The 12,899-nt window shown below is 36.7% G+C and overlaps 1 protein-coding gene across 1 annotated transcript in view; it reads right to left on the bottom strand.

Annotated features, from left to right (window-relative positions):
• PAPPA2 (pappalysin 2) overlaps nt 1-12,899 on the bottom strand; it is a 451,060-nt gene that overhangs the window by 61,708 nt on the left and 376,453 nt on the right. Inside the window, exon 21 of the mRNA XM_001373611.4 lies at nt 2,915-2,986. Coding sequence (XP_001373648.2) covers nt 2,915-2,986 — 72 coding nt within the window. The remainder of the gene's footprint in view (nt 1-2,914; nt 2,987-12,899) is intronic.

Here is a 12,899-nt window from a genome sequence, read left to right as displayed (position 1 = left end):
AAAGAAAGAGAGAGAGAGAGAGAGAGAGAGAGAGAGAGAAAGAAAGAGAGAGAGAGAGAGAGAGAGAGAGAGAAAGAAAGAGAGAGAGAGAGAGAGAGAGAAAGAAAGAAAGAAAGAAAGAAAGAAAGAAAGAAAGAAAGAAAGAAAGAAAGGGAGGAAGGGAGGAAGGGAGGAAGGAAGGAAGGAAGGAAGGAAGGAAGGAAGGAAGGAAGGAAGGAAGGAAGGAAGGAAGGGGAAAAGAAAAGGAACCACTCAGAGAAAGCACCATGAAAAAAATATCTAACTAGGGTATCCTGCATAGCATTTTGTCTTGGCTTCTCTTGCACTTTCTTCCCTTCACCTTGCTTGCCTCTGTATCTGTTTTCCCTCAGTCTGACTTTGATACTGTTCAGTCCTTCTTAGTATTTTTAGATTGCTTTTGATTGAAAGAAAAATTTTCCTCCAAATGTTTCACTTTTCCTTCCCCTATCTTTTCATTCTCTTTCTCACAACTCTTGTCAGTATCTTTTTCTTTTCTTTACACCTACATTTCTTCCTCTCTCCATTTTCCTTTTGATTCCTGTGGGCCCTGATCTCCTCTCCTTTCCTTCCTTCTCCCCTCCCTCTACGTGTACCTCTCTTCTAGCTTTGGAGTCAGGAGCCAATATTTGGTCCTTCGAAACCTGCCCTACCCAGAGGGCCCCAGACAACACTTTAGAATAATCTTACTGTCAAGAAAACTGGCTGGACTAGTTCCCGGGCAGGGAGGAGCTGCGGTTAGGGATGCACTGGCCAAGAAGCTTCTTGTCTGCCTGAGTAATGGGGTAGGGGAATGGTCAATTCTCGACCATAAGTGTAATGTCAGCAGTTCCATAGGGCAGGTGGGAAACTGCATCCCTAAGCCTCCTGATTCCATTTCAGCAGAGTGACAGTGTTACCCTTAATGCCTCTGGCTGTTGAATTTAATCGGTACTGAGGGGTCTGAGGAGGAAAAAGAGGAGGGCAAAGCAACAAGAACAAAAGCTCAGATTCTTTCAGTCTGGGAAAAAATAAAAAACAACAAAGCCTCAAATTCAAATCCTAACTCCATCATCTGGCTTCCCTCTTTCTATCATAATGCAGAAGGAGTAACAGAAGGGAATGCTCAGGCTCTCTTTGATCTCTTCCCAGCTCAGAGAGTGTTTATCTCCCTCCCTCTCTGGTCCCCTACCCCCAAAGCCTTTCTCCTCCCTTCCCTCCCTACCCCCTGCCCTGGAGATGATTCACTCTTTCACTCCCTCCTCCCCGCCCCACTGCCATCTGTTTTCCTAATGATGGCATCATATGAGCTATTTTGTTGGCCTTCATCATATAACAAAGCACCCTCCATGCTAACTAACTTGTATTCCTCATTTACTCCTCTTAGAATGCTTACAAAAAAGTGATGCCTTCTCTTGCCCCCCCTTTCCCCTCTCCCATTATTTCATAGCCCCAGCCCCCCTTAACCTCACACTCTCTCTTTGGTCTCATGGGCATCACAATTTCATCAAGAAATTGGATTGAGTGAAAGAGAGATACAAATGAATAGGGGGATTAATGTGTGTGTATGTATTTGGCACTGGGGGGATTTGGGAGTGGGGGGTGCTGGAAGACATGGCAGTCCAACTGCTCAGGATCCAGTAAGCAAGGATGAGCCAGGATTACCCAAGTGTTACTGCTAAGTAGCTTAATTATTCCCAGTGAGAGTTTTGGAAGACAAACCTGTTGTGGTAGAGGATGGAATAAGTAAGTTTTTGTCACTGGCCAGTTCCAGAATAAGAAGGTTTCATGTAGAGTGGAACTCTCCCCCACTTCCCTCACATGTCAGGTTTTTTATCACTCCTTCTGAGAAACACTTCCCCTGAAGCCTCATATTCTTTTCCCCCCAGAGTCACTATATTTATATTTATATTTATATTTATATTTATATTTGTATCCACTCCAACCTATCTGATTCCCTAAATTACTGACTCTAGGTTTCTGACCTAGAAAGTCAACTAGACTACATAGATTGGAATAAAATGTTTGTTGAGGCAACAGTGGATTAGTTTAAGTTGAACAGGATACAGTGGAAAGAGTTGGGATTGGAAGCAAAAGATCTCATCCAAATACCACCATGGTCACCTACCTAAACGTCTCTTGGTGATGGACAGCTAGATGGCTCAGTGGCTTAAGAGCCAGGTTTAGAGAGAGGTCTTGGGTTCAAATCTGAGCTCAGATACTTTCTAACTGTGTGACTCTGGACAAGTCATGTAACCCCCATTGCCTAGCCATCTCCATTCTTCTGCCTTTGAACCAAAACACAGTATTGATTCTAAGATGGAAGTAAGGGTTTTATTAAAAAATAAAAAGCAAAAAATCTGTCTTGTTCTTAGTTTCCTGGTCTGTAAAATAAGATCATGGGACTCGATGGCATCTAAGTTCTTTTCCAGCTCTAAATCAATCGAATGCTACTTTGATTCCAACTCTAGCTTACAAATCATCAAGCCTATTTTCAGATTCCAAAAGATAATACTCATGGAAAAGTTCTTTCATGTCCCAATTAAATAATGTACCTAAAGTGTTTTGCCAAGCTGAAAGCAATATGTAAACATTTATTATTATTATTATTATTATTGGCTATTATTATTCTTCCATTGAGTCAAAATTTGATTACATCTACAAGTGAACATACTACCACAGATGTCTTTGGGTACTTGTAAAACTCCTTGGGAAAAAAAGATGTAAATCCTAGAGATTTTATTCAAAGAAACCTCAACTTCAAAGGAGCCATCACCTAATTTGTATAGGTTTCAATGGATTCAGAGTTACAAGAAAGAAATGAATGAAAGGTTCTTTTTCTAATGAGTTACAAGTATGGTACATATACTCACCTCTACTTTAGGTTAGGCCCTGGGAGAGGAATAAATCAGCTTACCTCACATGATTGGATGCAGTGAACCAGGCTGGGATCTGGGTGCCACCTCCGCCTCCCAGTACACACTATATTCTGAGATGGAAAGAGAGGAAAACAAAATAGTTAGATCAGGAGGAAGAGAAATTAAGAAGACCCATAGCTTCCCTGACCTTAGGGCCACTTTATTAAACTAAATAAACTCTATGGGTTCAAACTACCACTGCTAATCTCCCAAGACATCCTTCTTTTGGGAAGCAAATAAAAATAATAGAAATTTGGTAACTTGGTAATAGAAAAAAAAAAGGCTCTAGAATGCAATCCAAGGGATTATGTTGGATGCTGACTTGGCTTCTTACTACACAGGTGCCCTTGGGCAAGTCACTGCACTCTGGGACTTAATTTCCTGGATAACATGACAGAACTGGATAAGATTACCTCTAAGTTCTCTTCCAGCTATAAATCTATGATCCTACATGCTAATAAAGGAACCAGAGAAGGCTAATATTTCTTGAAATCTTACAGCCTCATAGTATGACCTTATAGGAAGTAATCAAGCTCTGAGCAGACATGGCTCCCTGGATCTCTGATCCCCATGATGTAAATGACTAAATAAGGAATAGAAGTCCATTGAGCTCTCCCTGTGTTCTTGTCAAAGCTATAAATCCTCCCCTTGCATGGGCCATAAAAGGTTGAACACTCATTGTTTAAGCACCTAATAAATGTAGCCCTTTGAAGCAGCTGGGGATCAGCATGACACCAAATGAAAGCTTAAGGAGGGGGCAGTTAACTCCCCCAACACCCAGTATTCCCAGATTTCAAAACATCCCTGCTGGATGCCCACATGAGTGTATTTGCAGCCCTGTGCCCTGAGTGGAATGAAAACTCATTGTTGACATTTCTAAGTACTTTTCAATATTGCTGGATTCTAAAGTTCCAGGGAACTCTCTGCAGAGAAAACAGCCTGATCCAAAACAAGAACAAAAGTTTTCTCCCCATCTGGCTACCTTCTCCACCCCCACACACAAGCACCCATATTTCACTTGCCAATATTAGGAAGAAAAGAACAGTCTGGTGAGGTGAGAGCTCTTCCTTTGAAAAAAGATAACACCCCTTAAAATTGAAGTACTCCAGTCAGACTACTTACTGATACACCCAGTAGAGGGGCAGTTCAGCCAACTCCAGTGATCACTAATTAAAAGAAGCCTACCAGACTTATTTTACATGGGGATTAGGCATCTCTATTATACATATATTTATACATTTAAATTATATGTAGGTATCCTAGAATATCCATGACTTTCACAATGAAATGTCTCTCTTAACCTAAACTCCATCCTCACAATAAACTCCCAACCATTTGAACCCATCTAATTTAGAATTGTGATAAAAACAAAAATATGGCCAAAGGCAACTTTGCATTATTAGGAGAAAAAGAATGACAAAACAAATAAGCCCATTCAAGAGGGTGAGGGATGATGAGGTGTGTAAACTTCAGAAAGTAAACTTCTCTGTGCAGTTTTAAATCCCTTTAGAATCACCCATTTAAATGTAAACAATTGATAGACCTGAGTGATACTTAATTCATTATTAAAGCAAGTTCATCAAGACTCCTGCTTTGCTTTTCTGTAGTGAATAGTTTTACTAATAATAATGATGATGAAAAATAAATAATAATAAAATAAATAAACAAATAATAATGATAAATTAATAATAATCAATAATAATGATGATTAAACAATAATGATGGCCCATATATTTTAAAGTAATTCAGGTGGGCATTCTTCCCTAAAGTTTCTAAATTCTGACAAGTATTATAGTTAATTGCATTATTGCTTACTCTTCCCTCTAAAATTATAAGTCCCTTTTGGGTCAGAACTGGTTTGCATTTTTCAAGGTATTCCGCCTCTCACTTAGGTTTAACACATTGTTTTCCAACTAGCAAATATCCAATAAACAGCTAGATGAAGGCATGAAAGAAAGGTGATACTTCATCTTATTTAATAGTACTCCTAGCTGAAGCAGGAAGGCACTCTGGGGGAGAGACAGAAGCCAGCATGGGCTAGGGAATAAATCACTAGAACCCATTTGTCCTCAGTCTTCTGTCAGATACTGATAGAGACAGTCTAAGATCTCAAACCCCAAATCCTTGGAAACAGCAAGGCCACCAAACCTACTTCTGGCCCAGAAACCATAGACATCATTAAGGGGAAAAATCATTGAATCAAGAGCCCATCTCCCTCATCACCATGAGTAATAGCTTTTGGCCAAATGCTCAGGAATGTTTGGGGTTACTGTACCATCAGATCACTAGCCCAGCTTCCATTGAGACAACTCTTGTGGACAAGGGGCCAACTAACCACACCATTTGATAATCAACTATCACTCACAGGAAAGGCAAGTCAGTCTAGCTGAAGCAATGAGGCACTCTGAAGAAGAGACAGAAAGCACCATGTACCAGATAGATTAAAACACCATCACCACCATTGCCACTTTGACCACCATCTTTCCTCAGATCCCAGAAAACTGAGCCCAAGGATCTTGGGAATAGCAGTGTTTTGAGCCTAAAAGCAAATTGTTCAATATCAGAACAGATAGGATTTTATCACTGGCCATGACATTAATGAAGAGGCATAAACCATTTTGCTTTGCTGTTACACCCTAATGACCATTGAACTTTTCTATCTGACTGGCAGCTGAATCTACCTATATGTATTGTCTTCTTTTAGAATGTGTCTCCTTGAGATTAGGGACTGTCTTACTCTTTTATTTGTATGCTCAGTACTTAGCACCTACTAAGTATTTAATAATTTCTTAATTCATTAATTCATTCACATCAAGGATGCAATTTCCCCCCTCCAATTATTGCATTTGTGCCTCCTTCCCTACAATCCTGTTTGGGGGAGGGAAGAGCTTCTTATAATTTTGTGTCCTTGTTAAAACATAGAGTATGCTACAGATTGTTCGAACTTTCAAAGAGATCAATTAATCAGAGATTGGGCACCAACTAGATATAAGACATTGTTGACTTGTCCACTATATTGAATATAACCTCCCACTCTTTCTACTTTTACTTCTTCAAACTTAAAAATTTTCCCCCTGCATGGGCAAATTCACTTTTATAACACCATAGAATTAGAGCTGGAGGAGGAATCTTAGAAGTGATCTAGTCCCAACCCTTTCTAACAGATGAGAAAACTGAGACCCAAAGGTCTTAGTAACTTGCCCAAGGTCACACAAGTAGAATGTGGCAGAGCCAAGATTGGAAGCATTGTCCCATTATTCCTTTCACTGCCCAAACTCTCTGTTCCAACAAGTGTTTATCAAGGGTTACTTATGTGTAAAGCATGGTTAAATAAAATAGAAAGGAATTATCTGCTTATTCAATGCCATTGTTCTATGTTTATTGTTGTAACCCATGATTCTTATACATAAATTATTTCAATATATATAAAAAAAGATGATTTAAACCAGCAACTTTTAAATCTTGTGTCACAGAAAACTAAGATTTCCATGAAGTACCTTTACAGGATCTTTGGGGGAAAACAACTACAACAACAATCCAAGACTATAAATAAATAACATATCAAAAGTTGATCCTGGTAGATCTTGTTAATTTTTATCACTTTGACTGCCATTGGGTTCCACAGCTCATATTGTAATAGAGTTTGGGTTCCAAAATATGCAGTCATTCAGTTAATCATTCATAAAGTACTTATTAAACACCTACTATGTGCCAGATCTTGTATTGAATGTTGGGGAGGATACGAAGACAAAAATTAAACAAGCTGTGCCTTCATGAAGCTTTCAAAGTTGAACTTTCCAACTACATGTCAGAATATATGCACACAAATTTCTGGTCAGGATTGTTATGAGGATAAAATGAGATACATGTAATGTGTTTTGCAAACTAAAAGTACTACATAAATAATAGTTATTATTGGCTGTTGTTAGAGACAAGAGAATATAAAGTAATTTTATGCATTTTTATAAAAAGGGGGAGGAAATGCCAATAATGGCATGCAGGAATAGGAAATGTTCTCCCTTGGGTGCTGTTAGCTTGATTTTGAAAAGAAGTGTAGGGAAGGGAGAATACTGTGAAGACATAAAACAATTGCCCAGAGTACAACAATCATACAAAAGCAGGGAGGCAAGAGATAGAATGATGTTTGTGTATCTGTGAAATAGCTAGCTTGCCAGTTTCCCTGAAACAGAGGGTGCATAAAGGAGAATAACTTAAAATAAGATGGGAAAGGTAGATGGGAGCCATGCCAAAGAAGCCCTTAAATGACAAGTTGAAGAGCTTGCAGTTTATCTTGAGGGCATTAGGGAATCATTACAAATTATTAATTAAAGAAATTACACAGTCAGATCTGTGTTATAGAAATATCAATTTGACATCTGTGGAGACCTCTTCCCTTCTCCTCCTATGCTCCCCACAGTTGCTCTTCTTTCTCCCTTCCCATCCTTCTTCCCCTCTTCTACCCTCCCCCTTAAAAAATCTACATAGAGTGAAAAATACAGTAGCATAGACTAAAAGAAAGGAAATAAAAGGAACTAATTGCAATAGTCCACATGAAAGATGATGGAAGTCTTAAAAAGCATCAGCTATATGTTACATCAAAGAGTGGCAGAACATGAGGCATGTATGTAGGGGGCTTTTGTGGATCACAGACATTTAAGGGACTTAAGAGGATGAAATTTATTTAAAGGAAGGAAAGAACAAATCCCTGTTGATCGAGGAGTTATTACACAACTGTGGCATATAAACACAATGGAATATTATTGTATCATAAGCAATAATGAATATGAAAAATTCAGAGAGACAAGACATTTACATGAATAGATGAGGCAAATTAAATAGAAAATGAAAATTATATATGATGAAACAATGCAAATGAAAGAACAATAAAATGAAATTGAATGTAATATATTTATAATAACTAAACCACCCAAGAAGAGATATGAGAAAATGTACTTCCTTCTTTCATTAGAGGAGTGAGGAGATTTTAGGAGAATGTTGTGTATGTTGTCACTCAAATGTACTTCTGAGCTATTTTATCTTCTTTTTGTATCTATGAAATGTGAGAAAACTAACTGAGTAGAGGAGATGGGAGATGTATATTTAAGAAGGGAGAAAAGAAGGAAGGAGGGAGGGAATGCAAAATTTCATATATAAAGAAAGAAATTGAGAATATTTCAGACAAAAAGAACAGTTTGAGCAAAGTTACAGAGAACAGGGAATGTACAGTTTGCCTAAAGTGTGGAGTGCTTAAAGAATAGTAATATAAGAACTGTACAAAGATAAGGTAGCATCAACTATGGAAATCTTTGAATGCCAGGTTATGGAGTCTGAATATTAATTGATAGGCAATAGGGAGATACTGAAGAATTTTGAGCAGAAGAGTTATATAACAGAAAGATTATTCAGGCAGGAGTATTGAGAATGGATTAGTGAGGGTTGAGAGGAAATGAAAAAGCATGTTAGGCTACCATAGCAACAATCTTGGCAGACAGCAAAGAGAACCTCAACTGAAGTGGTAGTGGTGGTTCGAATAAAGCAATGATGGACTTGAGAGGCATTTCTGTATTGGAATCATCAGGACTTGGTCACTAACTGCATATTTAAAGTTCAAGAAGGGAAGAGTAAAAGGTAATAAATACCAAGGTTATAAACATGGAAAGTTGATGAATAGTAGCACCATAGTCAGAAACAGTAAAGTCATAAAAACAGCAGGTTTAGAGGAGAATATACTAAGCTTTGTTTGGGATATTTTTAATTTGAGATGATAGTGTGATATCCACATGGATATGTGCTATCAGCAGATGGACATCATAGAACTTTAGACAAGCAGAATTGAGAAGAACATGAAAGGCCATCTAATTCAATCCTCAATTGCTCCTCATTTTCCAAATAAGAAAAGTAAGTTGAGGGGGGGATTAAAGGACTTCCCCAAGATCACAGAGGTACTAAGTGCCAGTGGCATGATTTTTACCCTTACCACCTGACTCTTGTGAGAATAATAATGAATGAATATTCCAAGTATTTAAATTTATAGGATTTAATAACAGCAAAGTGAGAGAGAAAGAGGGTCCTTCAGCGGAGTGAGCAGAGCAAAGAGCCAGAGACCTACCCTGCAACACTTTACTAAAGCAAAAGCCCCCAAAACCCTGCAGCTTGGGTTTCAGTGAAATTTATTTCCCAAATGTAGTGAGGACGTAAATTGAAAAGGATGCTGGGTAAATGTAGTTCAGGTATATCAAATTTCTATTTGCACACTCTAGAGCCACTGAATGTCTCACTTTACCATAATTTCTTCAAGAGCTCTAGGTCTGGGACTCAGAAGAGATATTTCAACTTTTATATGTATATGTACATACACATATATAAAATACAAATATGATAAAGACATGGAATGAATGGGAGTATTAAGGGACAGAAAAGAGAGAAAGGAAGTAGAGAAAATAGAGTCAAAGATAGATGCTTAGGTAGCAATTATGCCAAAAGGGTGGAAAAGTGGAGGAGGACCAGACTTGGGTACTAAAAAGACCAATTTTTTCAAGTACTCTAAGTTTTGTCTCTATTAAATGTCATTCTTATATTTCCATTAAAGCATCCCCAAGTGAACCAATTCTTGTCAACACATTGTTAAAAATACAAACTACCAATATTTAAACAAAATGGTGTCTTAAAAAATCTAAAATATAGTAGCAAGTTTTCTTGATCTAGTAAGCACTAGGGAGAACAAACATTTGTTTAATGTTTGATTTTTTTTGTAGAAATGTTACCACTGTGCTCTATGGTATTTAGAAGACATTTAGGGTGCTAACACGATGACATTATCTTCACTATTGGGCTGGCATAAAATGCCAATCTGTCTATGAAATCAATTCCTCTCTTCTAATTAAAAATATTGTCTCCATCTAGGCAGTGGGAATTTGAAAAAATGCAAAAAAAAAGTATGCTTGTTTTCCCTTTGTTAATCCACCTATATTGCAATGACTCTGTGATGTCCTTAATGTGGCCACTCCCTGCTGGCCCATTCTGGGTGATATTTGTCCACATGTGTAATGCCCCCAAAAATCATCAGATAAAATTCTCCCATAGATCTCCCCAGGGAGTCCACATAATGTTCATGTTACATGACAAACCCTGTTGATAATTGTTCCTTTTAAATCAAGCTTTTAAAATAGTAAACTGCTAAAAAAAACTAATTCTTTCTCATTGTTCCCCACTAACCTTTCAAATTCACCTCTGCTTTGCCATAGGGATATAATGATATTTTTATGAAAAAGTTCTTAGCTTACCTGACTTCCTTACTTCCTTATATTGGTGATTAGGATACAAGTGTTGCAGTAGAGAAGGTAGCTGAATGGGAAGGGAGCTTTTAATCCTAATTTGGATCTTAGTGTTTTCTCTTTGGCAAATTCCAACTATACACACACAAATACACATGTATACAGGCACATATAACTATGTTTCATCTATATGAGTATATATACTCATATAGATATCTAGATAGATACACACACCATAAATGCACACACATATATTGGAGTGGGTTGCCAGAAAAGATTTTACTGATAGGAAAATAATTAAAAAGTCAAGAAAAGGGTTTGTAGAAATTGGCAGATTTAAGGTTTTCAAGGACAGAAGAGGGTTAAAAAGGAAGGCAAAAATGATCATGGGACAGAGAGAGCCTGTATCCCCTAACTAGTGTCCTGGTTAAGACACTTCTCAAAGATAGTTGTCTGTGATAGTTGAAGCACCCCAGGAATCCAGTGGTCAGACAGGAGAGGTGGCTTTGGACTAGTAACTTAATATCTCGGAGTCTCTGTTTCTTCATCCATAAAATAAAGGAATTGGACTCAATGACCTCTAAGGTCCCTTGCTGTTCTCAATCTATGATCCAATGAGGTAGGAGCTATTGGGGGCTGAAGTGGAGCAGTTGGCAGATACTTTTTAAAATGGCCAGAGGAGGTCTCAGTGTCCCAGGTCTGGAGTTTTCCCAATGTTTTTGGTTCTTTAAGAGTGAGAGAGGAAACACAGATTAGAAACACACTTTTTAGCTAACAGCAAGAATGGCTGGGTTTAAGCACTTGATCTGTGTTTTGGAACTCTTGGACTCAAAGTATGCTTGTAGACTAGCAAAGAGCAGACTGAGTCTGGGAGAATCTGCTTTGTAGTTATTTAATTATATGTTATTATCTCTTTTTTACTTTTATAGTAATAAGTGAAACATTGAATAAACTCATGTTTGTTTGATTGAATCTATTGCACCTTTCTTATATGAATAAGGTTCATTGAAATATATCTGGGAAGAGAAGAGAGTAGTTTTCCCAATGAATGGGGGGATAAACCAAGATTATAATCAGTAAATCCTTATTGACCTTATACACCTTTACACTAACAAAATTAGTATTGCTGTCCACACAAATACACAATATAGAAGCTTAAAGAGAGAAGTAACAAGTTCTCTGAGTCTTATGTAGAGCTGAGTACCCTCTCACTTTGGGAGAAGTAACAACTATAGAAATATGTAAGGAATTGTCCATGCTTAGTTATTATTGCTAAACAGGATCAAGTGATAATGGTCAGCATGCCTTTGGGCAGTTAAAATAAGAAAGATATAAATTAAAAATGCATTCTGAGCAGCCAAGATTTAAACTACAAATGCTTGAAATTATCCTTCCCATTGGCCTGAGATTAAAATAAGTTTGAACAGGACCAGGCTGCTTGGTTAGACTCTCCTATACAAGTCAGGACATTTCACTGACCTTTCAGTTTTCAAGAGAAGGGAAAGGAGGTAGGACAAGAATAAGAAGCATTTAGTAACATTAAGTGTCAGGAGAGAGGAAGAGGAAGTAAGGAACTTTGTCTTCATTAAGGATTTCCTGGCCTCTAGTTTAATAGCCAGTTAGTAAAGATGATTTTGGATATGCTTCTTAAAAGTGAAGTAATAATCAGCAAATATCATTAGGGAAAGTATTATCTATTTTCCCCAGAGGATTAGAACAATGGAAAAGTACTGGGATTTGATGAAGAAAGGAAAAGGAAATTGAATAAAACCAAATGGTAGGTCATTTATCCATTTTAATCTTATCTTGGTAGTATAAGATATTGTTCTATATCTAGTTTCTGTCAGATTGCTTTTCATTTTCCCCCAAATTTTTACAAAATAATGAATTTTTATTCCCAAAATGTGTATCTTTACTTTTTTCAAACACAAGATTACTATAATCTTTTATGACTGTTTGTTGTGTGTAGGTTCTGTTCTACTGATCTACTTTTCTATTTCTTAGGTAATATGAGATAGTTTTGGTCATTAATGTCTTATAGTAGAGTTCAAAATCAATACTGCTAAACCTCATTCCTTTACATTTTTTCATTAATTCCTTTGAAATTTTTGAAACTTATTTCTTATTTTTCTAAATGAATTTTATAATTTTTTCTAATTCAGTAATTTTTTGGTAATTTAATTGGAATGGCATTGAATAAGTAGATTAGTTAGGTAGGATTATCATTTTAGTTATATTATCACTGTTTATTCATGAACAATGAATATTTCTCCAATTATCTAAACCTGACTTTATTTGTATAAAAAGTGTTTTATAATTATATTTATATAATTTCTGGGATTGTTTTGGCAGATATATTCCTGAGTATTTTACCTGTCTATAATTAGTTTAAAAAGGTTATCTCTTACTATATTTTCTTGCACAACATTGTTAGTGATATATGGAAATGATGATGATTTATGTGGGTTTATTTTATATCCTAATATTTTGCTAAATTATTGATAGTTTCAACTAATTTTAGTTAATTTTTTGATACATACATATATATGCATATATATACATATCTCATTTGCAAAAAAAGAAAGTTTTCTTACTTTTTACACTTTCTCTAATCCATTTATCTTTTTTCTTTTATGACTATTGCTAGCATTTCTAATAAAATATTAAATAATATTGGTTAAAATTGGCTTCCTTGTTTCATTCTTTATCT

This window comes from Monodelphis domestica, chromosome 2, assembly GCF_027887165.1.
Source record: "Monodelphis domestica isolate mMonDom1 chromosome 2, mMonDom1.pri, whole genome shotgun sequence".
Classification (NCBI taxonomy): domain Eukaryota; kingdom Metazoa; phylum Chordata; class Mammalia; order Didelphimorphia; family Didelphidae; genus Monodelphis; species Monodelphis domestica.
The sequence above is the reverse complement of the archived record's forward strand: the minus strand, read 5'-3'. Positions and strand labels throughout refer to the sequence as shown.